At 35.3% G+C, this 27,500-nt stretch overlaps 1 protein-coding gene across 1 annotated transcript in view; it reads right to left on the bottom strand.

Annotated features, from left to right (window-relative positions):
* Positions 1-3,949: 3,949 nt before the first annotated feature.
* Positions 3,950-27,500, bottom strand: part of LOC117340384 (ankyrin repeat domain-containing protein 17-like) — a 33,539-nt gene continuing 9,988 nt past the window's right edge. Inside the window, exons 4-9 of the mRNA XM_033902145.1 lie at positions 23,272-23,355; positions 20,104-20,160; positions 12,687-12,770; positions 8,715-8,798; positions 6,326-6,409; positions 3,950-4,045 (exon numbers count right to left, since the gene is read on the bottom strand). Of these exons, the coding sequence (XP_033758036.1) occupies positions 3,950-4,045; positions 6,326-6,409; positions 8,715-8,798; positions 12,687-12,770; positions 20,104-20,160; positions 23,272-23,355 (489 nt within the window). The remainder of the gene's footprint in view (positions 4,046-6,325; positions 6,410-8,714; positions 8,799-12,686; positions 12,771-20,103; positions 20,161-23,271; positions 23,356-27,500) is intronic.

The following is a 27,500-nucleotide window of genomic DNA, read 5'->3' as shown; positions in this document are numbered from 1 at the left end:
AAAATGGAACAATCTGCAAAAAAAGTGAATGTATCATGGGGATTTCAGAAAATTTGATATACCTCATGTGTATACATAATTTAAAGTATCTTATCGTGTAAGTATCGCATATTTTTTTACTTGAAAAAACTTAATTCGAGTTGGGGGTTTAACCCCCCACAAACCCTAAAAAGGGATTAAAGGTAGGGCCCCTTCACGGGGAACGCCCCAAGTCCCAGGGTAGCCGCGGGGCCTTTGATTGGGCACGGAAAGGCTCTGTCCAGGTAAAGTAGTCACGGCGGCAGTGCTGGTATTGCCGCGCACAGAAAACCCCCCAGGCGAAAATCGCCCAAATTTGTCATGACGTTTTAAAATTGAAAATTTTCACGAAACTGGTTGCTCCTCAAAATGAGATTTGGGGGAGCAGAATTAAGCGTCATGGGAGAACAAAAGACCCCTGTCGAACATTTTAAATGTCGGGGGAAATCTCGTCATATTCTTGAGAAACGTCGATGTAAAAAACTTTTATATTTTATGAAAAATTTTAAAAGGGTTTATGAATTTTTTTAGATGCTCGATAGAAAAAAGACGGTGGGCCCTGTTAAATTGGGGTATTATTCACAAACTGCCCTTTTACCGTCGAAAATTAGCCATGCCCAAACATAATTTTTGAAACTTTTTGAAAAAAGGGCTGGGTTGGGGGTTTAAAATTTTTAAACTTTTTTGGTAAAAATTTTTTTTGGGGAAAATTTTAAATTTGTTAGGAAATATTTTAAAAAAACTAGGTTTTTTTCATTCCGGTTGTTTTCTCCCAGGGGTTTAAAAGGAAAACCCCATACCATTTTTCCCCCCTTTTGAGGGATGGATTGAAAAAAGAAAAAGGGGAATTCGAAAAAGGGTAGAAAAGGAAAATTAGGGGGAAAGAGAAGGGTAAGGGGGGGGGAAAAGGGGGAGGCGGGGGGGGAGGGGGGGAAAAGGAGGGGGAGGGGGGAGGGGGAAAAGGGGGGGAGGGAAATAAATTATTTTAATTTAATTTTAAAAAAGGAGTGAAATTTAGACGAGGAGAAATTACGTCTTTTCCCCCCCCCCCCAAAATAGCCCGTGAACTTTCTGTTTCAAATTTTGTATTGCTATGGAAATCGTCGTGTAAGAATTTTAATACATTTAAATTTTAAATCATTTTTCAATGGATAAAAATTAGAGGGGTTGAAAATTTGGGATTGTTCCAAATATTTTGAGGCGAAAAACCTGCTTAAATTAATTTACGTTCTGAAAAAAAGGGACTGGTTTTAAATTTAATTTTTTGTAAATTTGGGTTTGAAAATTTAAAAATTAAAAGTAGAAAATTGAAAAAAAACTGTCATCGTGTTCCCCCTGCATCCTCATTTTTTGACTTTGCTAACCCCTGAAAAGAGGGGTTTTTCTTTCGGGATCCGTTTAAAAAAATTTTAAAACTCAAAATTTTTCTTAAAAAACCATTGGATTAGAAAATGGTAACCCCCCCGGGTGGCGAAAAAGTACGGGGGGGTTAAAATGAATGGTGGGGAGAGGAAATTTGGGTTTTTTTCCCCCTTTTAAAGTTTAAAAAACCCCCAATAATTTAAAATGGAGGGCAAAAGTTCGGCCCTCCATCCCAAGGGGACTTTTAACCCAAAAACATTAAAGATCAACCATTCCCCTTACCTCATTTTGCCTTTTGCGCCAAACCCGGAGGAAATTTTGGGTTTCTGTAGGGCGAACAACCACAAAAAAATTTTTTTAAAATACCCCTTCGGAAAAGAAGGGGATAACTTTTCGGGGTTTTCATATAAGTCCCGGGTGGGTTATTGTTCGGAGTAGGTTTTATGGGGGTACATTAAAATACGAAAATTGGCATCAAAGGGCTTAAAAAACATCCCGAGCCCCCCCCCCAAAAAAATAGATACATGCTCTTCCAACACGGCGCTTCTTAAATCCCCTTTGGGTTGGGGTTGTTAAAAAATAACAAAAAAAAAAAATTTTTAAACTTTCGGCAATACCTAAATCCGGCATTACATTAGGTTTTGTAACTTTAAAAGGGATGGGTTAAAAAACCAAAAAAGTAATCCGAAAAATAAGCAATTCAGAAATTTTGAAGTTTGATTAACAAAGAAAAAATTTAAAATTTAAGGACGATCTGTTTTCTTAAATTTTCTAACTTTTTTTCCCCTTTGCAAAAAATTTCCCCTTGTCAGTTGGGCGTTTTGTTAATTCTGAACAGTAACGAACTTTGCGCCCCCGAACATCCCCTTTTCAATTACATTTTTTTTGTTTTTATTACTTGAAATATTTTTTTAAAAAAAAATTAATGGTAAAAAAGTAAAAATAAGAAAAATTAACACAACAGCATTTTTCCCAAACAGTCGTTATACAAAGGCGAAAGATTAATCTAGGACTGATAAAAGTAATGGGGAAAATATTTTTTTTTAGGACAGTATAAAATATAACCCAGTTAATCTGGGGCAACTGAGAAGTATTGCCAAAGTCTTTTGCCCAAAAAAAATAAAAGTTCGTCTAACATGATAAAGATTCATTTTTGAAAAAATTTTAAAATTATTATTTTTGCTAGTTTCAAAAACTTTTCAGGTTTTTCCCCAAACAAGTTTTTAAAAAATGGGGAAATTTAAAATTATTTAGGAAAAAAAATTACCAATATCCCCCTTTTTGGTTTTATAGGCAAGGTTTTTTCTTGTTTAATAAAAAAAAGTTTTAAAAAGCCGATGGGAAGGGAATTAAAATTTTGGAAGGTTTATACCTGGAACGATTATTTTATTCATTTCTTTTCCCTTTTTGTTTTTTGAACAAAAAGTTCTATTGGAAAAAAACAAAGGGATAATCATACTCCCTTATTTTTCAACCTTTTTTTATAAATTATTTTCTTTTTTTCGTGCTTTTTCTAAAGGTTACAAAGCCCCCAGTTGGGTTTTTAAAATGAACTTATTCCCATCGCCCAAAATAATTAACTAAATTTACCGATACACCTTCGGATCGTTTGTACTAGGTTCAAATTTTAACAAGGAAGACTTTAAATTAACTCTTCCTTTTTTTTGCTGCTCTTTTTTAAATTTTAGGCTAATTTTCGCACGGTTTCTCTGAAGAAATTTAATCTTCTTTTTCAAACAATCCGGATGTTTGCTGCATTACCCTGATTACAGCTTCAATGGATCAGGTTTGTAGCTATATCGATGAATGATTAAAATCGGACTGTTAAATTGATACAAATCATCATCGAATCCATTGTTGATCGGTTAAATTAATTTTAAATTGCATTTCGCAATGAAGCTATACTTGATTGCATTTTGCAAGCTATCTTCAATTATTTGTGCAGTTCGCACTTTCTTGAATTATTTCTGCAGTTCGCACTCGAGCTTCAAATGTCTGTTCTCAGGGTCTGCATGCTCATTCTAATAATTTTCAGATTTCTGTTCCAGGGTCTGTTGGTTTTTCTCATTCTTTTAAACATTTCATCAGAGGCTTGCCATATACCCTAGTTCAGGGTTGGTATCCTCACCACTCTACAAAAAGCTGTGGCCAAATAATACCAAAAACAATGTGTTTCTCATTTGTTCGATTGAATGGTCTTTGATAACGACAAAATGTCAGCCCTGGTAAGATTATGTTGTGTGTAGATAAAATTGATAGAAATCGACGCCATCTACAATACCAACTACAATGTCATCAAAATGGTAATTATGTGTCAACTTGTTCAAAGAAGTTTGAAGTTTGGATATAGAGTTTTCCTTGGAAATGTTTTAAAGATCGTGTATTATTAGTTCTAATTTTACAAAATATATATTAGTATATCAAAACACGTCCACCATAAAACTGCGCTATAAACCAACGACAATATACTCGATGATTTAATTGGTAAAGTTAAATGAGAAATGAATAAAGTAGTAACGTACATTGTTTTTTTCTTTAAAACTTTGCTTTATTTAACGACTGACTGTATTCAAACACTCACATGATCAGGTCGGGCGCCTTTGTCAAGGAGAAGTCTGACTGTTTCTGTATGGCCACCGGATGCGGCTTTTTCTAGCGCATAACCCTGTTACAAAGTAAGACGATTCCATTGGTTATTATTATGCAATATCATTTTTCATGGGTGCGTTATGTAAAGAAAACGAAGGTGATTGAAATCAACAATCTATATTAATGAATTAAAGATTCTTCGTTTCCAATGGTCCCTCCACGTAAGTGTTATACGATGACAATAACTTACCCATACTGGTACTAAAAAAAGAAATGAATTTAAAATTGTGTTTGTTGGAAATTTGTGGCTATTGAATGAATGGAAACTGAAATTATTGCAGAGTAAGTTTCTTCAGCTTGTAAAAATATCCTCAATATCTCATATATATAGTTACCATAAACCGGTCTTTCAAAGTATACTGGCGGTATCACCAATGTCATCATTCTTAATGATGCATTAAAGATGTCACCTAAGGTATTGGACAATACAAATGGCGGTTGATAAATCACCACATCAACGTGTAGTGATTTTCGTTTATTCTGATAGATTAGAGATAATTGAAAATATCGGATTACATTCTTTGAGGTGGCATATCAATCTCCTTTATCTCATATGGATGAATCACTATATCTAGTTCTCATTTTGCCGACACTGATCACTGATAATGACTACGGGATTTCATCGAAATTTTAATAACATGGCTAAAGTCAAATCACAAACAATTATTTTCATTTGTAGTATTATGTTCGAATCAATGTTTTTGAGAAAAAAACCACGATCAAACTTTAAGCATATATCTATACACGTATATAGGCCTCGAACCCACTATCTACGGAACCCAATCGCCTAGCCAGAAATAACCACACCTTATACCGCTGTGCCACATCGGCGTTCTTAGAAAAAGAACGTTTTAATGGCGCAGTAATGGTCGGCCGAATACCCTGACATGATCATTGTTGAAGTCGTCTATAAGATTATATGAATACATGGATCTCGATGTATTTACATAAGTGTATCCGATGCCCGTACCGTATATTGTGTATCCTTTACAGTGTTATATTTTTTCCCGTGTATCAAGTACCAAGTATCTTATGTCCTGTACTATGTATCGTATATCTTGTACCAAGTAGAGTGTATCCAATAACATGTACCGTATATACCGCACCATGTATGTGTATCCAGTACCATGAAAATTGTATCCAGTATCAAGTATCGTGTATACCTGAAGGAATCAATTGAGTTTCAAGTTATCTTCCCTTCACATCGAGTTACTTCCGTTTGAATACAGGTACAGAATTTCGGCGACAATTTCTAATCGGTAAAATCTGTGACATCCACATAATGAGCGAGCTGAAATACCCATCACTCCCAGATTTGTTTTACGTAATAAATTATTTTGTCCTTTTTGCTGCTCTGGGTTTTTACATTACATGGTAATTCATATCGTCACGAGTTTCCTCGGAGAAGGAGAAATTGTGAATCCTTCATTTGGACATTGCAATTTGGTGCATATGGCGGATGTTGCTGCATTTACCCTGATTACAGCTTCAATGGATCAGGTTTGTAGCTATATCGATGAATGATTAAAATCGGACTGTTAAATTGATACAAATCATCATCGAATCCATTGTTGATCGGTTAAATTAATTTTAAATTGCATTTCGCAATGAAGCTATACTTGATTGCATTTTGCAAGCTATCTTCAATTATTTGTGCAGTTCGCACTTTCTTGAATTATTTCTGCAGTTCGCACTCGAGCTTCAAATGTCTGTTCTCAGGGTCTGCATGCTCATTCTAATAATTTTCAGATTTCTGTTCCCAGGGTCTGTTGATTTTCTCATTCTTTTAAACATTTCATCAGAGGCTTGCCATATACCCTAGTTCAGGTTCGGTATCCTCAACTCTCTAGATAAAGCTGTGGCCAAATAATACCAAAAACAATGTGTTTCTCATTTGTTCGATTGAATGGTCTTTGATAACGACAAAATGTCAGCCCTGGTAAGATTATGTTGTGTGTAGATAAAATTGATAGAAATCGACGCTATCTACAATACCAACTACAATGTCATCAAAATGGTAATTATGTGTCAACTTGTTCAATGAAATTTGAAGTTTGGATATAGAGTTTACATTGGAAATGTTTTAAAGATCGTGTATTATTAGTTCTAATTTTACAACATATATATTAGTATATCAAAACACGTCCACCATAAAACTGCGCTGCTGTAAACCAACGACAATATACTCGATGATATAATTGGTTAAATTAAATGAGAAATGAATAAAGTAGTAACGTACATTGTTTTTTTCCAAAACTTTACTTTATTTAACGACTGACTGTATTCAAACACTCACATGATCAGGTCGGGCGCCTTTGTCAAGGAGAAGTCTGACTGTTTCTGCATGGCCACCGGATGAGGCTTTTTCTAGCGCATGACCCTGTTACAAAGTAAGACAATTCCATTGGTTGTTATTATGCAATATCATTTTCATGGGTGCGTTATGTAAAGAAAACGAAGGTGATTGAAATCAACAATCTATATAAATGAATTAAAGATTCTTCGTTTCCAATGGTCCCTCCACATACAAGTGTAAGTGCTATACGATGACAATAACTTACCAATACTGGTATATAGAAAAAAGAAATGAATTTAAAATTGTGTTTGTTGGAAATGTGTGGCTATTGAATGAATGGAAATTGAAATGATTGCAGAGTAATTTTCTACGGCTTGTAAAAATGTTCTCAACATCTTATATAGATAGTTACCATAAACCGGTCTTTTAAAGTATAATGGCGGTATCACCAATGTCATCATTCTTAACGATGCATCAATTTTGTCACCTAAGGTATTGGACAATACAAATAGCGGTTGATAAATCACCACATCAACGTGTAGTGATTTTCGTTTATTCTGATAGATTAGAGATAATTGAAAATATCGGATTACATTCTTTGAGGTGGCATATCAATCTCCTTTATCTCGTATTGATTAATCACTATATCAAGTTCTCATTTTGCCGACACGGACCACTGATAATGACTACGGGATTTCATCGAAATTTTAATAACACGGCTAAAGTCAAAGCACAAACAATTATTTTCATTTGTACAATTATGTTCGAATCAATGTTTTTGAGAAAAACCACGATCAAACTTTAAGCATATATCTATACACGTATACATATACACGTATATAGGCCTCGTGCCCAATATCTACAGAACCCAATCGCCTAGCCAGAAATAACCACACCTTATACCGCTGTGCCGCATTGGCGTTCTTAGAAAAAAGAACGTTTCAATGGCGCAGTAATGGTCGGCCGAATACCCTGACATGATCATTGTTGAAGTGGTCTATACGATTATATGAATACATGGATCTCGATGTATTTACATAAGTGTATCCGATACCCGTACCGTATATTGCGTATCCTGTACAGTGTAATATTGTATCCCGTATATCAAGTACCAAGTATATTATGTCCTGTACTATGTATCGTATATCTTGTACCAAGTAGAGTGTATCCAATAACATGTAACGTATATTCCGAACCATGTATGTGTATCCAGTACCATGAAAATTGTATCAAGTATGAAGTATCGTGTATACCTGAAGGAATCAATTGAGTCTCGAGTTATTTTCCCTTCAAATCGAGTTACTTCCGTTTGAATACAGGTACAGAATTTCGGCGACAATTTCTAATCGGTAAAATCTGTGACATCCACATAATGAGCGAGCTGAAATACCCATCACTCCCAGTTTTGTCGTACATAATAAATTATTTTGTCCTTTTTGTTGCTCTGGGTTTTTACATTTCATGGCAATTCATATCGTCACGAGTTTCCTCGGAGATGGAGAAAGTGTGAATCCTTCATTTGGACATTGCAATTTGGTGCATATGGCGGATGTTGCTACATTTACCCTTATTACAGCTTCAATGGATCAGGTTTGTAGCTATATCGATGAATGATTAAAATCGGACTGTTAAATTGATACAAATCATCATCGAATGCATTGTTGATCGGTTAAATTAATTTTAAATTGCATTTCGCAATGAACCTATACGTGATTGCATTTTGCAAGCTATCTTCAATTATTTGTGCAGTTCGCACTTTCTTGAATTATTTGTGCAGTTCGCACCTGAGCTTCAAATGTCTGTTCTCAGGGTCTGCATGCTCAATCTAATAATTTTCATATTTCTGTTCCCAGGGTCTGTTGATTTTCTCATTCTTTTTAACATTTCATCAGAGGCTTGCCATATACCCTAGTTCAGGTTCGGTATCCTCAACTCTCTAGATAAAGCTGTGGCCAAATAATACCAAAAACAATGTGTTTCTCATTTGTTCGATTGAATGGTCTTTGATAACGACAAAATGTCAGCCCCTGTAAGATTATGTTGTGTGTAGATAAAATTGATAGAAATCGACGCTATCTACAATACCAACTACAATGTCATCAAAAATGGTAATTAGGTGTCAACTTGTTCAATGAAATTTGAAGTTTGGATATAGAGTTTACATTGGAAATGTTTTAAAGATCGTGTATTATTAGTTCTAATTTTACAAAATATATATTAGTATATCAAAACACGTCCACCATAAAACTGCGCTGCTGTAAACCAACGACAATATACTCGATGATATAATTGGTTAAATTAAGTGAGAAATGAATAACGTAGTAACGTACATTGTTTTTTTCTCCAAAACATTACTTTATTTAACGACTGACTGTATTCAAACACTCACATGATCAGGTCGGGCGCCTTTGTCAAGGAGAAGTCTGACTGTTTCTGTATGGCCACCGGATGAGGCTTTTTCTAGCGCATGACCCTGTTACAAAGTAAGACAATTCCATTGGTTGTTATTATGCAATATCATTTTTCATGGGTGCGTTATGTAAAGAAAACGAAGGTGATTGAAATCAACAATCTATATAAATGAATTAAAGATTCTTCGTTTCCAATGGTCCCTCCACATACAAGTGTAAGTGCTATACGATGACAATAACTTACCAATACTGGTAATGAACTTAAAATTGTGTTTGTTGGAAATTTGTGGCTATTGAATGAATGGAAACTGAAATGATTGCAGAGTAATTTTCTACGGCTTGCAAAAATGTTCTCAACATCTTATATAGATAGTTACCATAAACCGGTCTTTTTAAGTATAATGGCGGTATCACCTATGTCATCATTCTTAACGATGCATCAATTTTGTCACCTAAGGTATTGGACAATACAAATGGCGGTTGATAAATCACCACATCAACGTGTAGTGATTTTCGTTTATTCTGATATATTAGAGATAATTGAAAATATCAAGTTTGTAGCTATATTGCAGAAAAAGTTTCTACGGCTTTTAAAAATGTTCTCAACATCTTATATAGGTAGTTAGCATAAACCGGTCTTTTAAAGTATAATGGTGGTATCACCAATGTCATCATTCTTAATAATGCATCAAAGATGTCACCTAAGGTATTGGACAATACAAATGGCGGTTGATAAATCACCACATCAACGTGTAGTGATTTTCGTTTGTTCTGATATATTAGAGATAATTGAAAATATCGGATTACATTCTTTGAGGTGGCATATCAATGTCCTTTATCTCATATGGATGAATCACTATATCAAGTTCCCATTTTACCGACACGGACCACTGATAATGACTACGGGATTTCATCGAAATTTTAATAGCATGGCTAAAGTCCAACCAAAAGCAATTATTTTCATTTGTACTATTATGTTCGAATCAATGTTTTTGAGAAAAAAAACACGATGAAACTTTAAGCATATATCTATACACGTATATATATACACGTATATATGCCTCGAACCCACTATCTACGGAACCCAATCGCCTATCCAGAAATAACCACAGCTTATACCGCTGTGTCACATTGGCATTTTTAAAAAAAGAACGTTTCAGTGGCGCAGTAATGGTCCGCCCGATACCCTGACATGATCATCGTTGAAGTTGTCTATAAGATTATATGAATACATTGATCGCGATGTATTTACATAAGTGTATCCGATGCCCGTACCGTATATTGTGTATCCTTTACAGTGTTATATTGCATCCCGTGTATCAAGTACCAAGTATCTTATGTCCTTTACTATGTCTCGTATATCCTGTACCAAGTAGAGTGTATCCAATAACATGTACCGTATATACCGAACCATGTATGTGTATCCAGTACAATGAAAAGTGTATCCAGTATCAAGTATCGTGTATAACTGAAGGAATATATTGAGTTTCAAGTTATCTTCCCTTCACATCGAGTTAATGCCGTTTAAATACAGGTTTAGAATTTCGGCGACAATTTCTAATTGGTAAAATCTGTGACATCCACATAATGAGCGAACTGAAATACCCATCACTCCCAGTTTTGTTTACATAATAAATTATTTTGTCCTTTTTGCTGCTCTGGGTTTTTACATTACATGGCATTGTTGATCGGTTCAATTTATTTTAAATTGCATTTCGCAATGAACCTATATTTGATTGAATTTCGCAAGCTATCTTCAATTATTTGTGCAGTTCGCACTTTCTTGAATTATTTGTGCAGTTCGCACTCGAGATACAAATGTCTGTTCTCAGGGTGTGCATGCTCATTCCAATACTTTTCAGATTTCTGTTCCCAGGGTCTGTTGATTTTTCTCATTCTTTTAAACATTTCATTAGAGGCTTGCCATATATCCTAGTTCAGGGTCGGTATCCTCAACTCTCTAGATAAAGCTGTGGCCAAATAATACCAAAAACAATGTGTTTCTCATTTGTTCGATTGAATGGTCTTTGATAACAACAAAATGTTAGCCCCCGTAAGATTATGTTGTGTGTAGACAAAAGTGATAGAAATCGACGCTATCTACAATGGCAACTACAATGTCATCAGAAATGGTAATTAGGTATCAACTTGTTCAATGAAGTTTGAAGTTTGGATATAGAGTTTACATTGGAAATGTTTTAAAGATCGTGTATTATTAGTTCTTATTATACAAAATATACTGAAACGAAAAAGAAACGCAACATGGAAAATTGTGATTAATTTTGTATTAAATATACATATCTGTATAAAAATCGCGGAAATAAACATGCACCCTGCCTAACACCCATACCAATCTTCAAAATCACCCAAGTGTGACTAGAGACCTATGCACTTCCGGCGCGGTAAAAACATCAAAAACCGTGCCTGTACAAACATATGCGTTCTTTTTTCATTCAAACCAGTATCAATTCATCACTAACATTGAGCCACATCATCGCCAATACTTTTGCAAACAATAATTCCTTTTACAATTATGCCACGGTTATCAAAGGTTGATAGAGGACGTGCTATAGCGATGCTTCTGGCAGGGAACACGCAACTTCACGTCGCTCGACAATTCAGAGTTCACAAATCGACTATTAGTCGATTAGTTTCACGTCTTAACGCAACAGGAAGAGTCGATGACCAGCCGAGATCAGGACGTCCACGCGTAACGTCGCGACGTCAAGACCGGGTTCTTAGGTTGGCACACCTGCGTAACAGGAGATTAACGGCCGCTGAAACGGCAAGGAATACGATTGGTAATCATAACCGTCGAATTCATCCCCAAACAGTGATCAACAGACTGCGTGAGGCTAATTTGCGTGCAAGGCGACAGTACGTTGGTTTACCACTAACACCGCAACGTCGAGCACGTCGTATGCAATGGGCAACGGCACATATGCCCAGACGTTTTCCTATGAGACGTTGGAGGTCTATGCTCTTCACCGATGAATCTCGATTCACGTTATTTCGAGCAGATGGCCGTCAACGTGTGTACCGGCGTCGAGGCGAACGTTTTGCTGACGCCTGTGTTTTGGAACACGACCGATTTGGGGGTGGATCAGTTATGGTTTGGGCGGGAATCTCCCATGGTTTGAAGACGCCTTTGGTGATAGTCAATGGGAATTTAACGGCCGTACGCTATCGGGATGAGATCCTTAGGCCCCATGTTGTGCCGTTTGTTAGGCAGCATCATCTAACCTTTCAGCAAGATAACGCGAGACCACACGTTGCAAGAGTCTGTAGAGACTTTCTTGCGACACAGAACATTGTTCCTATAGATTGGCCTCCATATAGCCCCGACCTGTCCCCAATCGAGCATTTGTGGGATGAATTAGACAGAAGAATTCGAAATCGCCGTAACCCCCCAAATACCCTCCCTCAGTTAGCAAATGCACTCGTCCAAGAATGGAATAACATTCCAATACGGAAAGTCAATGCCCTGATGAACTCAATGCAACAAAGAATTAGAGATGTGATAACTGTTCGAGGAGGACACACACGATATTAGGGCACGGTTTCAAAACTGCTGCCATTTCAACTTGGATTCACGTAGGGTACTACCAATCATGACCTTCTAGCAAAGTGACCTGTTCTTAAAAATCTCTAAACATTTAAAGGATGTTACATCAATATTCAATATTAACTATTACATATGAAATTTAAACATAATGCTCACAAGTATTATTTTATTAAACCTACAATTTGAAGTTGCGTTTCTTTTTCGTTTCAGTATATATATTAGTATAACAAAATACGTCCACCATAAAACTGCGCTGTAAACCAACGACAATATACTCGATGATTTTATTCGTAAAAATTAAATGAGAAATGAATATAGTAGTAACGAAAATTATTTTCTTGAAATGTTTACTTTATTTAACGACTGCCTGCATGAAAACACTCACATTATCAAGGCGGGCGCCTTTGTCAAGGAGAATTCTGACTGTTTCTGTATGGCCACCGGATGAGGCTGCTTCTAGCGCATGACCCTGTTTCAAATAAGACAATTTCATTGGTTGTTATTATGCAATATCATTTTACATGAGTGCATTATGTAAAGAAAACGAAGGTGATTGAATTCAAAACAATCCACATTGATGAATGAAAGATGTTTGGTTTCCAATGGTCCCTCCACATAAGTCTTATACGATGACAATACCTTACCAATACTGGTATTAAAAAAAGAAATGAATTTAAAATTGTGATTGTTGGAAATTTGTGGCTATTGAATGAATGGACACTGAAATTATTGCAGAGTAAAGTTTCTACGGCTTGTAAAAATGTTCTCAACATCTTATATAGGTAGTTAGCATAAACCGGTCTTTTAAAGTATAATGGCGGTATCACCTGTGTCATCATTCTTAACGATGCATCAAAGTTGTCACCTAAGGTATTGGACAATACAAGTGGCGGTTGATAAATCACCACATCAACGTGTAGTGATTTTCGTTTATTCTGATAGATTAGAGATAATTGAAAATATCGGATTACATTCTTTGAGGTGGCATATCAATCTCCTTTATCTCATATGGATGAATCACTATATCAAGTTCCCATTTTGCCGACGCGGACCACTGATAATGACTACATCGAAATTTTAATAATATGGCTAAAATCAAACTACAAACAATTATTTTCATGTGTACTGTTTTGTTCGAATCAATGTTATTGAAAACAAAAAAAAAAACAATCAAACTTTAAGCATATATCTATACACGTATATATATATTTCTCTCGGTACAACTACGACAGGAAATTCAAATCTATATCTATATCGGATCATCAACACATAGTGTACAGTACTGGGAGGGTGATTTGGTACTCAAACCCTGCGGGAGCGGAAAAGTTTAAGCCCTGTCGCTCAAAGCCGCGGGATGTTCGCAGGGTGTTCGCGGCGGGTTTGCGGCGGATCCGCGGCGGGTTTGCGGCGGATCCGCTCGAAAAATCAGCCGTCATAGTCCTTCGATGACAGGCGACATGGATTAAGTCTTCCAGGCTACCTGTATACGTAATTTTCAAGAAGCAGTCTTCAGTACTGCCTGTGTAAATATAACATGCGTCCGTGAATACCAGTTTCGCATTCACTCATTTATAGATGATCTACGGTAAACTCGTATTTGAAAGTGTTGGTATTTAGTGGTAAATTTCATGCTATGAACGTGTGTGTTCAAAGAATTTGTCGTTACTGTAACACATCAACGTTAGCCGTAAAGTATGTGTCGTTCAATCCATGTTGAAGTTGACAATGTTTCAATATATCGAGGAAAACACTTTAGCTGATCTTGATGCAGATGGCGCTGTGTAAGTGAACTCTGAAAGGCTCACATAAGGGTACGTTATAAATATAAATGACAATATCTGAATGCGTACCACTTTTATATTGTGAATGACGATGTGGCTAACATCAACTAAGTTTTATGACACAGAATATATATGTTTTAGTAGCTACATATTATGTTTATGTTCGATAACACAATACTAGTATTTTATGTAACAAATGAATGATAGACAACACAGATGAAAATACGGCCTGAGACAGATGTCTGCTTATTATAATGTTTAAGTCTTTATTGTCAGTGTGATTTTAATGCATTAAAATGTAAAGCATTGATGGAATGAAATATGGTAATAAAAAAATAATCACATGCACAGTGACACTTACACTGCGGTCGGTATTGACGATCTGATTTTTGCCGAGTCTCTACGATTTTGCTATTGTACAGGCAATAAATAACTGTGCTCAATTATGATTAGATATATATTTATACGTGTGCGGTAACGAGCGAGTTTATATGTCTGTTAATACCCCCTACATTAATTTCATGAATGTGCAGTGACATTCTCAAACGATTGAAACTTGTCCTTTGTAAAAATCCTCTTGACATGTCAATCACACTTGTGGCAACAAATCTGAGAGTATGTAGGCGGAGCTACATGTATGATAGGCTGTGCCTGATTAGGGTGTGCCATCAGGTAAACTGTCCACCCCAGGTATCCCAGCAATCTATTGTCTAATTAATTGTCTGTAAAGCCGTCTTACGCTGGCATTTATGGGAATGTTACAAAAAAACATAAGGGTATAATTTCACAATATTAAGATTATATTTATATTAAAAAAAAAAAAAAAAAAAAATATTTTACCGAAGCTGTTATCCCGTTGATTTGTATTTACTTATTGAAATAATACACGAACACTAATTGTTGAGATTTAAAATTTGTAATTTCATTTACTTGTTTCAACCAGGTACCATGTTTCAACGTGTGTACTTTACACAACAAAACTTTCTGCATTAAATTCGTTGTACGTTAATAAAGCGATTGTCATATATTTGATAAAATAATCTTAATGAATACCAAGCCAATGTTAACATTTAAATTACTACAACCGTAAATACTAAATCTATAGCAACAATAACATTGCGTTCCTAAAACTGAAATATGTTTATGATTTAAGAAAATTTCACAAGGCCTAAACATCGCATTCGGAAATTAAACGAAAACGGCAGGTGTCATATACTAGAAATCCTACACGTAAGATGTGAGATACAGGTAGTAAACATGGACCAACTATAGCCTAAAATCCTTCTGGATAACAACATACTGCCCACAGGTAAAATACCGTAGGGGGCCGATGGAGTCATTGCGAAACAGGTATACTCTCTATTGTAATTAAAATATGTGATTGACAGGTGTTAACAGCAGGTGAAAACATTTCTATAACGGTAACTACACGACCGGTAATTGTCCTGTGTATAAATAATTAATCTATATACTTTAATATACGCGATATCGAGACATTTTTTTCTAGAAAAAATGATAAACCATTTATAACTCATTTACAATATCCATTTTATAGATCGTTTAGTTTAGTTTCTTTAGGATTTGAGCGGTAATAATTTGGAATATTAAATCATTATGATTTTCTAGCAAATTTCAATGATTGTTGTAAAAATAATCAAGATAATGATATATATATATATTATACTCATCTCCGATATTCTCGTAACATAAGGTAAATAATTTCTTCTTCTGGAACTCCTTTGTTACCTACCAGTTTCAAATTACATGATCTAATATCAGGCCTCCTTGGACGTAAACTAGACTGGTAGAGGAAGAAAGAAATAGTTCACATTGTTTGGACGGTGCAATTTGTAGGTCTTGATCGTAATGGTGATGTCTTTGTTTGTACGTTATTTTGGTTTGCTTCCAAAATAAAAGGGACGGGAAAGATTCCTATATTATGCTTATTACTAATTAAATATGTTAGAATGTATTTTATAAAAATTTGTTATTACATACACATGGCAGATGACACCAATGTATTGTTTTTCTCACAATAAAGAGAAAATATTGGACTATGCATACACATCATTTGTGTGGTCTATATATCTTAAACAATATTTTATTTGATAATTTCCAATTTAACAATGTATATACAACATATAAAGTATACACACTTAGATCAATCCTGCCATGAATTCGAAGGCTGTACTATTTCTTTGCTGGCCAAAAGCAAGCACCTGAAACCAATTAATTAATTAATCAATCGATTTTAAAATTAATTAACTACTATATATATAGTTTGGAAAATATGAACACGGATTTCGATATCTACCGGTTATATAAACGCATCGAAGTGTATATCAATGCTATTCGCCACGCCAGAGTCGTCCCTGTAATCTACAAGTAACTTATCAACATATATATAAATGATGATAGTAAGAAAAAACGCAACGTCTTTAAGCCGTGTATTTAAATTTCAGAATGTTAAAATAATGTTACAGTCTAGGAAACCCGCTACAAAATGTCAAAAACAAAATAATAATCAGTTTTATTAATGAAGATAGTTTTTTTAAACAACAACGAAACAAGTTTAGCAGATATAGATCCTACATTTGTATGTATGTCCCCGCGTGGACAAAGTAATTATCTGATGTTTATCGTCTTTTCTTCATTCACGGGTCGTACATGTATCTGGATCAACTTCTCAGACAGTCATGTTACAAGCTGAATACTTCAGATATATGTGTACTAAACTGAACTTTGCTAGATCACATAGAAATAAGTCCGTGATCTTTCAAAAAAAAAAACAAAAAGAAAAACAACCCTTATGTGGCCTGCCAGAGGTCATGGCATCTGCGGTCATGCACAAAGCACCATCTATAAACAGGTCAGCTAAATCTATACTGTACAATCAATGAATTGCAGATCATTTAAACCACATCATTTAACAACGGCAGCAATTGAGACGTTCAGCGAGTTTCGTAGACTCACTATACGATATCCAGATGCTATTTTTATTTAGTTATACACATGGTCATCACGGAGAACCGTATCACTTCGAACTCGATTCTTACGTTTGGAATAGTGAACACTTGCATGTAAGTCACAAACTCGAGTCTTACGTTTGGAATAGCGAACACTTGCATGAAAGTCACAAAATCTACCAATCGTCTCAACTACTAGCGGTCATACCAATCGCTCAAGTTATTGCTGCCGGAGCGATCTCGCCGCGATGTCGCTGCGGGAGCGATATCGCCGCGGGATCGCTCGGGCGACATCGTAGGGGGATTTTAATCCCCTCCGCTCGATCTCCGCTCGTCGCTCCCGCAGGGTTTGAGTACCAAATCACCCTCCCAGTACTGTATATGATACATTGTGCTAATAAATCGATATATAGATTAGAAACACATGACGAAGGAAGACAACTTTTTGACTCGTGCCCTGACCGGGCCTCGAACTCAATATCTACGGAACCCAATCACCTAACCAGAAATACTCACAGTTTATACCGCCGCGCCAAATCGGCGTTCTTAGAAAAATAACGTTTCAATGGCGCAGTGATGGTCGGCCCGATACCCTGACATGATCATTGTGGAAGTCGTCTATAAGATTATATGAATACCAAGATCACGTACCGAGTATTTGGTATTTCGTCCTCTTTTTAGCCCACCATCATCAGATGGTGGGCTATGCAAATCGCCCTCCGTCCGTCCGTCCGTCCGTCCCTACCTCCCTCCCTCCGTAAACAATTATTGTTATCGCTATTTCTCAGAAAGCACTAAAGGGATCTTTCTCAAATTTCATATATATATATGTTTCTTTTGGTGCCTAGTTATGCATATTGCATTTTGGGACCAATCGAAAAACAACACGGCCGACAGGCAGCCATCTTGGATTTTGACAATTGAAGTTTGTTATCGCTATTTCTCAGAAAGCACCGAAGGGATCTTTCTTAAATTTCATATGTAGGTTCCTCTTGGTGCCTAGTTATGCATATTGCATTTTGAGACCATTCGAAAAACAACATGGCCGACAGGCAGCCATCTTGGATTTTGACAATTGAAGTTTGTTATCGCTATTTCTAAGAAAGTAATAAAGGGTTCTTTCTCAAAGTTCATATGTAGGTTCCTCTTGGTGCCTAGTTATGCATATTGCATTTTGAGACCATTCGGAAAACAACATGGCCGACAGGCAGCCATCTTGGATTTTGACAATTGAAGTTTGTTATCGCTATTTCTCAGAAAGTAATAAAGGGATCTTTCTCAAATTTCATATGTAGGTTCCCCTCAGTGCCTAGTATTTCTCAGAAAGTACTGAAGGGATCTTTCTTTAATATTATATGTAGGTTCCTTGTGGTCCCTTGTTATGCATATTGCATTTTGGGACCAGTCCGAAAGGAACATGGCCGACAGGCAGCCATCATGGATTTTGACAATTGAAGTTTGTTACCAAATTTCATATGTAGTTTCCCCTTGGTCCTATGTATTGCATTTTGGGACCAATCTGTTCTGAAAACAACCTGGCCAACAAACAGCCATTATCGCTGAATTTCAAATTTCATATATAGCTAGGATATCCTTGTTTGAAAAGTACTGGAGGAATGTTTTTCAAATTGCACACATTAGTAAAACGAAGAGAAAAATAGAGAAAAGATCAATCTGACATAGAACCTATAAAGATCATTCAATGGTGGGCGCCAAGATCCCTCTTGTTTGTGTTTATAATGTTTTGGACTTTTGAATTTTTATTTATTGTATTGTTGTAATGTGACGTCTCGTCTTTACAAATAGTTTACTCTCCATGCAGGAATGAAACTGAAGATAATTCATACACATGTTTTAATTGAGTATTTTAGTATCCATATAAATTTAACAAATTACTCAATTTTCCCAAATATCGCTACCCGTTAACCTTCATGATAACATATCTCCAAAAGTTACTATTTCGTTATTAATATTATAGACATATAAGTTATATTTGCAAGTACAGTATGGTGATTTCTAGTAACAATGATGACTAGTTAAGTGAAATCAGGGTATAACCATCCTCATGTATGCAGACAGTAAGAAATACTTCTATAAGACATCGAAGCCGTTTGCGTTTGTTTCAGGAACTGACTTATAAGCTTCATTTCCTTCGTCCCTTTCTAATTTTTTCAACATTATTCAACAATAACCTGTGGCAGATGTACTCGACTATGAAAGGCTATCCGAAGCGCATGCAACGTATTTACCAAGATGCCATTTCGGATCCAATTTTGTATACTACGAAATTATGCAGAAATCTTCAGACTTAATTTGATGTAAAACAAACTTACAAAATCTAGTATGCTAGTAACTTTATTATAAACGAACACTTTGTGTCGTGTATAATAGCACTTAAATAGATTTAAATAAAATATGTTTCTCTGATGATATGTCCATCATCAAATACGTGTAATTGTCAGAACTGTTCATCCACACAGTCACACGCGTACTACCTTAAACGTACGTATTTTAGAGCAAAAACAGCAAAAAAAAAAAAAAAAAAAAATCTCAGAAATAAGTTTATCGCTAAAATATGTGTGTTTACAGTATTCAACTTTTCTATATGAAAACACTATGAAGAATATAGTAAATATGGTCTAAGATGGAAAGAACGTCCTTTACAATATCATATTGTGTTTGGAGGAAATAATATGAATGTTCGAGAAATCAAATTGGTGTACAAACTATCATTATAATGTCAGAATTTTTAGATGATGTTTGTTTGTCGTTACTATTTATGCCCTATTAACACAATATGAGCATTATTTTCCTAATGTCTCCCTTGACACTGCCTCGCTTTTGGACTTGAGCTGAGTCTAGGGTCAATAAAATGGGAGTTGTTACTCCTGCCTATAATAATGCATAGGATAATATTTCAATATGAACACAATGATTAAAGCAAATTTGTTGACTTTGCGTTCAAATGGACCAGACTACATTAAGTGTAATTCGAATGTACATCTATATACATCCGTTCGAGCCTTATTTATGCGAGATAAACATAATTACTCACCTTAGGATTATATCCCTGTTCGGCATCGTGCATCTGTTGTGTATCACGTGGACCTTTCTGTAAATAATTGAAATAGATATTACCTGCATCGTTTTATCTTTGTATTGATCAATATATACTATTTTCAGTTAAATCGTTTTTAATCTTCTCTTCAATTAAATTCCAGTCATGCTGACAAAAGCATTCATAACACGTAGTTTTCTAAAAATAAAACATGTGTAATAATAACGCTATCAATTTCAAAAAGTCACAATCATAGGTCAGGACATCTTGTTAAAAAATCTAGGGATCAATTAATTATATATATTTGGCCATTGACGTTATGCATTGGTAGATATAACCATTTACGCATTTAAATCTAACAACATCAAAGGTAACGGTATGTGTTTACAGGTTGTTTTGATATCAACGCTACTTTATTTGATTGCAAGGAAGGTAAACATACCAATAAGTTGCAATATGCTTCGTATCTCAAGCTTAAACATCTTTGCCCTCGGGTTTTGAATACCCGTATCATCCCAAAAATATTAGTCCGAAGTATCGTGTTCTATAACATCTGCTTGAAATTCAGGTATGCTATCAATATTAATAATTGTATAGTTAACACATTCGTATACACACAATTCAGAAATTATCAAAATAAAAAAAAACCAAAAAAAACCCACTAAAATAATCATAAAAATATATTAACCTTAATTGATTGTTCTATTGCATACATATATAAAGAGGAAACTGAGGCTATAAAACAAAAAGTCTAATGCAACCAGATTTATTTCTATTGCAAATATAAAACAATATGCCTATCATAAATGAACACTTTGTACCCGTGTACAATACTACTGTAAACTTGCTTATTTTAGCGCACTCAAATTTTAGCGCAAAAACAGCGACAATCTCTAAAATAAGTTTACCGCTAAAATATGAATGTTTACAGTATTCAATTTCTTCTATATGCAAGCATTACAAATTATATAGGAAACATGGCCTAAGATGGTAAAAAAAGGTTCTGTACGTTATCATGTATGTTTGTCGTTACTATTTATACCCTATTAACACAACATGATAATTATCTTCCTAATGTCTCCCTTGACACTGCTTCACTTTTGGACTTTAGCTGAGCGTTCGCCACTATAAGGAATGTTTTTGTTTTTTTCTCCTGGCCGAGACACACCAGGGTCAACAAAATGGGAGTTGTTAATTCTACTTATTGATGAAACATAGGGCAATATTACAATTTATTGCATTTTTGCCAGAGAATTATGGAAATTTATCAAACTAATAAAATTTATATTTTCACTGCAGCGATATAGGATTTTTCAGTGAAAATATAAGATTTTGCAGTGAAAATATAAGTTTTCCGTTTTTGACTGTTCAGAGCGGATCTTTGTATTCACCTCGTTGAAACTTGCTGATTTTTCCAATCGAAGCGTAGAAAGATAAATTGGTAATTTTGCTGTATTTCTCATAATTTCAGACTAGTTTTTGAAAAAAAAATCACTTGACGTTAGCTATTCATGCACAGATTCTAAAACAGCAGAAAACGCTTAACTTTAACGTAGATCAGTCCTTCGAAATTGCGCCGTCAAGGAGTGACGTCGAACAGAGATGACTCCATTACTGATTCCAGCACTTTTTGACACTTTTAATTTTTAGATGTTTTTAATTTTGTGTTAATTTTGTGTTAATTTTTTATATTTTTTTTAAATGCAACAAAAAGAAAATTGAATGGTTTCCCGTTAAGTATTGTTTTACTCGTTTGACAGAATATTTCGATATTTCAAATATTGATTTTCTATCATACACGTGAAATATATCTTATATTAAACGGGAACCCATTTAATATCCTTACATTCAATATGATTACAGAAAACATGTTGAGTTTGCTTTCAAATGGACAAGTCTACATTAAGTGTACTTCGAATGTGCATCTACATACACCTGTTCGAGGTTTATTAATGCGAGATAAACAATATTACTCACCCTAGGATTATATCCCTGTTCGGCATCGTGCATCTGTTGTGTATCATGTGGACTTTTTTGTAATTAATTGAAATAGGTATTACTTGTATCTGTTTATCTTTGTTTGACCAATATATATTATCAAAAGTTATATCCCTTTTAGCTCACCTGGACCGAAGGTCCGGTGAGCTTATGTCATGGCGCAGCGTCCGTCGTCCGTCCGTCAACATTTACTTGAAATCGCTACTAGTCAAGAAGTTCTTATCGGATTTTGACCAAATGTGGCCCAATAGGGAAATTGAGGCAATTAATTTAAATCGCTACTAGTCATAAAGTTATGAATGGATTTGAACCCAATTTAGTCAGAAACATCCTTGGGGGAAGGGGAATAGATTTTACATAAATGGTGACTCTGAACCCTGATAGCATGCCAAATGTACATTAGTCTCATAATATAATAAAAAAGTGTCGTCGTTATGCATGTATATATTTGGACCTGGACATATGTTTTGTAAAAATTGTTTTGGAAATACTAAGTACTAAGCAATACACAAAATAATGCCTGCTGGTTCATCACTAGAGCAAGGTTATGATGGTAACTTGGTAATACTTAAAAAACTTATTAAAAATATCTGTTATGGGATATTAATCAAAAGCTCAATTTTGTAAAGACTTTGATGACACGGATTTCGTATTGATGCTTTATTTTTTCGAGTTCTTTGTTCCATATTTGATATGTCTGCCGAACATAACCATTTCTTATTGCAGAATTTACAAATGAGATATTTTAGGCTAACAATATCTAAACATCATTTATGTTTGGCCAATCCGTTGTGTATAAATTATGCTGTGGATGAAATGTTTTTGATTTTATCTGAAAGGATTGAGAAAAGACACTCCAGATATTTGCACATTTAATAATGCACGTTCAAGCCCTACATCAATTAAAGTAAATAATACCGGTACTTCGTCCTTCTAGGTCTCGTCAGTGATACTAAGGGCCTGAATTGCTGACACCAAGGAAACGACTTATAAATCGGTACTAGGCCAAAAGTAAGATAACGCCATAATAGAATCAATAAAGAGGCCTAGTTATACATACATACATAACTACTCAATTTCAAACACCAGTTTTGTTCTGCTTCCTCATCTTTTTCCAGACAATCAAGGCGAAACATACATGACGACTGGTTGCTTTTAGTCACTCACCTTATCAGGACGGGCTCCTTTGTCTAGGAGTAGTCTGGCTATTTCAGTATGGCCCTTAGCTGCAGCGATTGTCAGAGCATAACCCTGTATTAAAGTATAATATTTTCATTCGTTGTTATAATGTGTTTAGATATAATGAAAACTAAGCATTTAAAGTGATAAAAACATTAGTGTTAATGACATAATGTCAGCACCTGTAAGATTATGTTGTGTGTAGACAAAAGTGATAGAAACCGACACTATCTACAATACCAACTACAAAGTCATCAAAAATGTTAATTAGATGTAAAATTGTTGAAAGAATTTCGAAGTTCGGACATAAAGTTTGCATTAGAAATGTTTTAATGATTGTGTAATATTCGTTCTAATTTCACAATATCTATATTAGTATCTCGATAACACGTCTACCATAAAACTGGGCTATAAAGCAACAACGATATACCCGATGACTTAATTGGTTAGACAGAATGAGAAATGAATATGTTTGTGATCTTCAGGTATTAGACGATACAGTACACATCAAGGTAACGCCTGCTAAATTATCACCTTTAATTGTAACTTTAAAAATGACCGTTAGATACGATATAGCCAAACATCAATCAAACTGAATAATACCGGTAATGCGTCCTTCTAGGACCCGTCAGTGATACTAAGGGCCTAAGGTATTGCCACCAAGGAAACGACTTATCAAACGGTAATAGGCCGAAAGTACGAAAACACCATAATAGAATCAGTAAAGAGGCCTAGTTATACATACATAACTACTCAATTTCAAACATCAGTTTTGTTCTGCTTACTCATCTTTTTGCAGGCATTCAAGGCGGAACATACATGACGACTGGTTGCTTTGAAACACTCACCTTAGCTGCAGCTTTTGTCAGTGCATTATCATGTATTACAGTATGGTATTTTCATTCGTTGTTATAATGTGTTTAGATATAATGACCATTGAATGGTCTTCATACGTTCTATGTCAGATTGATCTTTTTCCTACTTTCCCTTCATTTTACTAATCTGTGCAAATTGAGAAACATCCCTCCAGTACTTTTCAAACAAGGGAATCCTAGCTATATAAGAATTTGAGATTGAGCTATAATGGCTGTTTGTTTGACAGACTGGTCCAAAAATGCAATACGAATGACCAAGGGGAATCTACATATAAAATTTGAAAAAGATCCCTTCAGTACTTTATGGGAAATAGCGATAACAAACTTCAATTGGCAAAATCCAAGATGGCTGCCTGTGGACCATGATGTTTTCCAATCGGTCCAAAAATGCAATATGCATAACTAGGCATCAAGATAAACTTACAGGTGAAATTTGAGATAGATCCCTTCAGTTCTTTCTCAGAAATAGCGGTAACAAACTTCAATTGTCAAAATCCAAGATGGCTGCCTTTCGGCCATGTTGTTTTCCGATCGGTCCCAAAATGCAATATGCATAACTAGGCACCAAGGGGAACCTACATATGAAATTTGAGACAGATCCCTTCGGTACCATTTCAGAAATAGCGGTAACAAACTTCAATTATCAAAATCCAAGATGGCTGCCTGTCCGCCATGTTGTTTTCTGATCGGTCTCAAAATGCGATATGCATAACTAGGTACCAAGGCCAACCTACATATGAAATTTGAGAAAGATCTCTTCAGTACTTTCTCAGGAATAGCGGTAACAAACTTCAATTGTCAAAATCCAAGATGGCTGCCTGTCGGCCATGTTGTTTTCTGTTCGGTCCCAAAATACAATATGTATAACTAGGCACCAAGAGAAACCTACATATGAAATCTGAGAAAGATCCCTTTAGTACTTTCTCAGAAATAGCGATAACAAACTTCAATTGTCAAAATCCAAGACGGCTGCCTGGCGGCAATGTTGTTTTTTGATCGGTCCCAAAATGCAATATGCATAACTAGACACCAAGGGGAACCTACATATGAAATTTTAGACAGATCCCATGAGTACTTTTTGAAAAATAGCGGTAACAAGGATTGTTAACGGACGGACGGAAGGAAGGACGGACGGACCACGGACGAAATGCGGAATAGCCCACTATCTGATGATGGTAGGCTACTGATGATTGTGGACTAAAAACTAAGCATTTAAAGTGATAAAAACATTAGTATTAATGACATAATGTCAGCACCTGTAAGATTGTGTTGTGTGTAGACAAAAGTGATAGAAATCTACAATACCAACTATAATGTAATCAAAATGTTAACATTAATGCCAACTTGTTCAGTGAATTTTGAAGTTTGGATACAGAGTTTGAATTATAAATGAACGTGTATTATTCGTTCTTATCTCATAATATTTATATTAGTATCTCGAAAACCCGTCTACCATAAAACTGGACTATGAACCAACACCAATATACTCAATGATTCAATCGGTTAAATTAAATGAGAAATAGATGTTTGTGATTTTCGGTTGTGGTGCATAATTTGTAATTCAAAACAACTGCTAATACTCTGTGAAGGAATACGATTAAAATGACATGAATTTAGTAGATGAAAATTAATTTGTTTGCGATGTATGCTTGTAAACACTCACTAAAGCTCGGTTTTGGTGGATAATTGGGAACTTAAAACATTGTATAACATGTCTTTGTGATGGGGTATGCTTCCAATACTCCTCTTTAGATATCATTTTCTGGCTTTTATTTCAAATATTTATTATATCAAGTTATTTTATTTGATGGAAATCGAATTATTTCTTAAATCAGCAAGCCAAAATGTATTGAACTGTAAAATAACAGTTGTTTTGTTCTTATATGACACTTAAATGATGCCAAAAGCCTTAACTGTTTACACAAAGTATGCTGCAGACAGGAGCGGCATCTTTGGTGACAGATAGAGTGACAGTTTGGGTATTCCGGTCGATGACTTGAGCGACATATTTGGTCACTGAATTAGTTATATGTTGTATTGAAGGACAATACGGATAAAAATTATTACGTATTGTATATGATATGTTGGATACTTGATTATATTTGCTACATACACACCTCTGGATAGGTTGATACAAATATTGGTAATCAAGTTTTTTTTGGCTGGTTCTTGTTTCAATCCTACATAATACACAGAAACAAATGCGGTTGACAAATCATTACACACACATTTTGATAAATAAGAAGTAATTCAAAATATCGGATTACATCCTCTAAAATCGTTATGTTTCCAATGTTGGGCGCCTCCGTCTGAATATTTCTGTATTCCCATGTGATGAGGCTGCTTCTAGCGCACAACCTTGTTTTCAATTGGGGCAATTTAATTCGTTGTTATTATGCAATGTCAACTTGTACATGGTTGTGTTATGTAAAGAAAATGAAGGTGATTGTAATTAACAATCTACTATCAAATTAATGATTCTTTGTTCCCACTGGTCTCTCCAAATTAATCTTATACGATAACAATAACTTACCAATACTGGTATTAAATAAAAGAAAAACGAAATGAATTAAAATTAGTGTTTGTTGTTAATTTGTGGCTTTTGGATAAATGTAAACTGAAACTATTGCAGAGTACGATCCTTCGTGCTGTAAAAATGTTCTAAAGATCGTATATAGCTAGTTCCAATAAAACCGGTCTTTAACGTATAATGACGATACACCGGCGGCAACATGAACTTGAGCGCGATAATCAATCATACATAAATCTGAAATGACGAAGGAACACAACTTTTTGACTCGTGCCCTGACCGGGCCTTAAACTCACGATCTACGGCACCCAATCACCTAGCCAGAAATATCCGCAGCCTATACCGCTGCGCCACATCGGCGTTCTTAGAAAAAAACGTTTCAATTGCGCAGTGATGGTCGACCCGATACCCTGACATGATCATTGTGGAAGTCGTCTATAAGATGGTATATCAACACCTGGATCGCAATGTATTTACATACATGGATACGAATTGTACATATATTATATATATTTCTCTCGGTACAACCACGACAGGAAGTTCAAATCTATATCTTCGGATCACCAACACATAGTGTATATGATACATTGTGCTAATAAATATATATATAGCTTAGAAACACAAATGACGATGGAAGACAACTTTTTGACTCGTACCCTGACCGGGCCTCGAACTGACGATCTACGGCACCCAATCACCTAGCCAGAAATATCCGCAGCCTATACCGTTGCGCCACATCGGCGTTCTGTGTATACAGTACATGTAAATATATATATATATATAACATAGTAACACAAATGACGAAGAGAACA

Source organism: Pecten maximus, chromosome 13 (assembly GCF_902652985.1).
Source record: "Pecten maximus chromosome 13, xPecMax1.1, whole genome shotgun sequence".
Taxonomy (NCBI): domain Eukaryota; kingdom Metazoa; phylum Mollusca; class Bivalvia; order Pectinida; family Pectinidae; genus Pecten; species Pecten maximus.
This window is presented reverse-complemented; position numbering and strand designations above follow the sequence as displayed.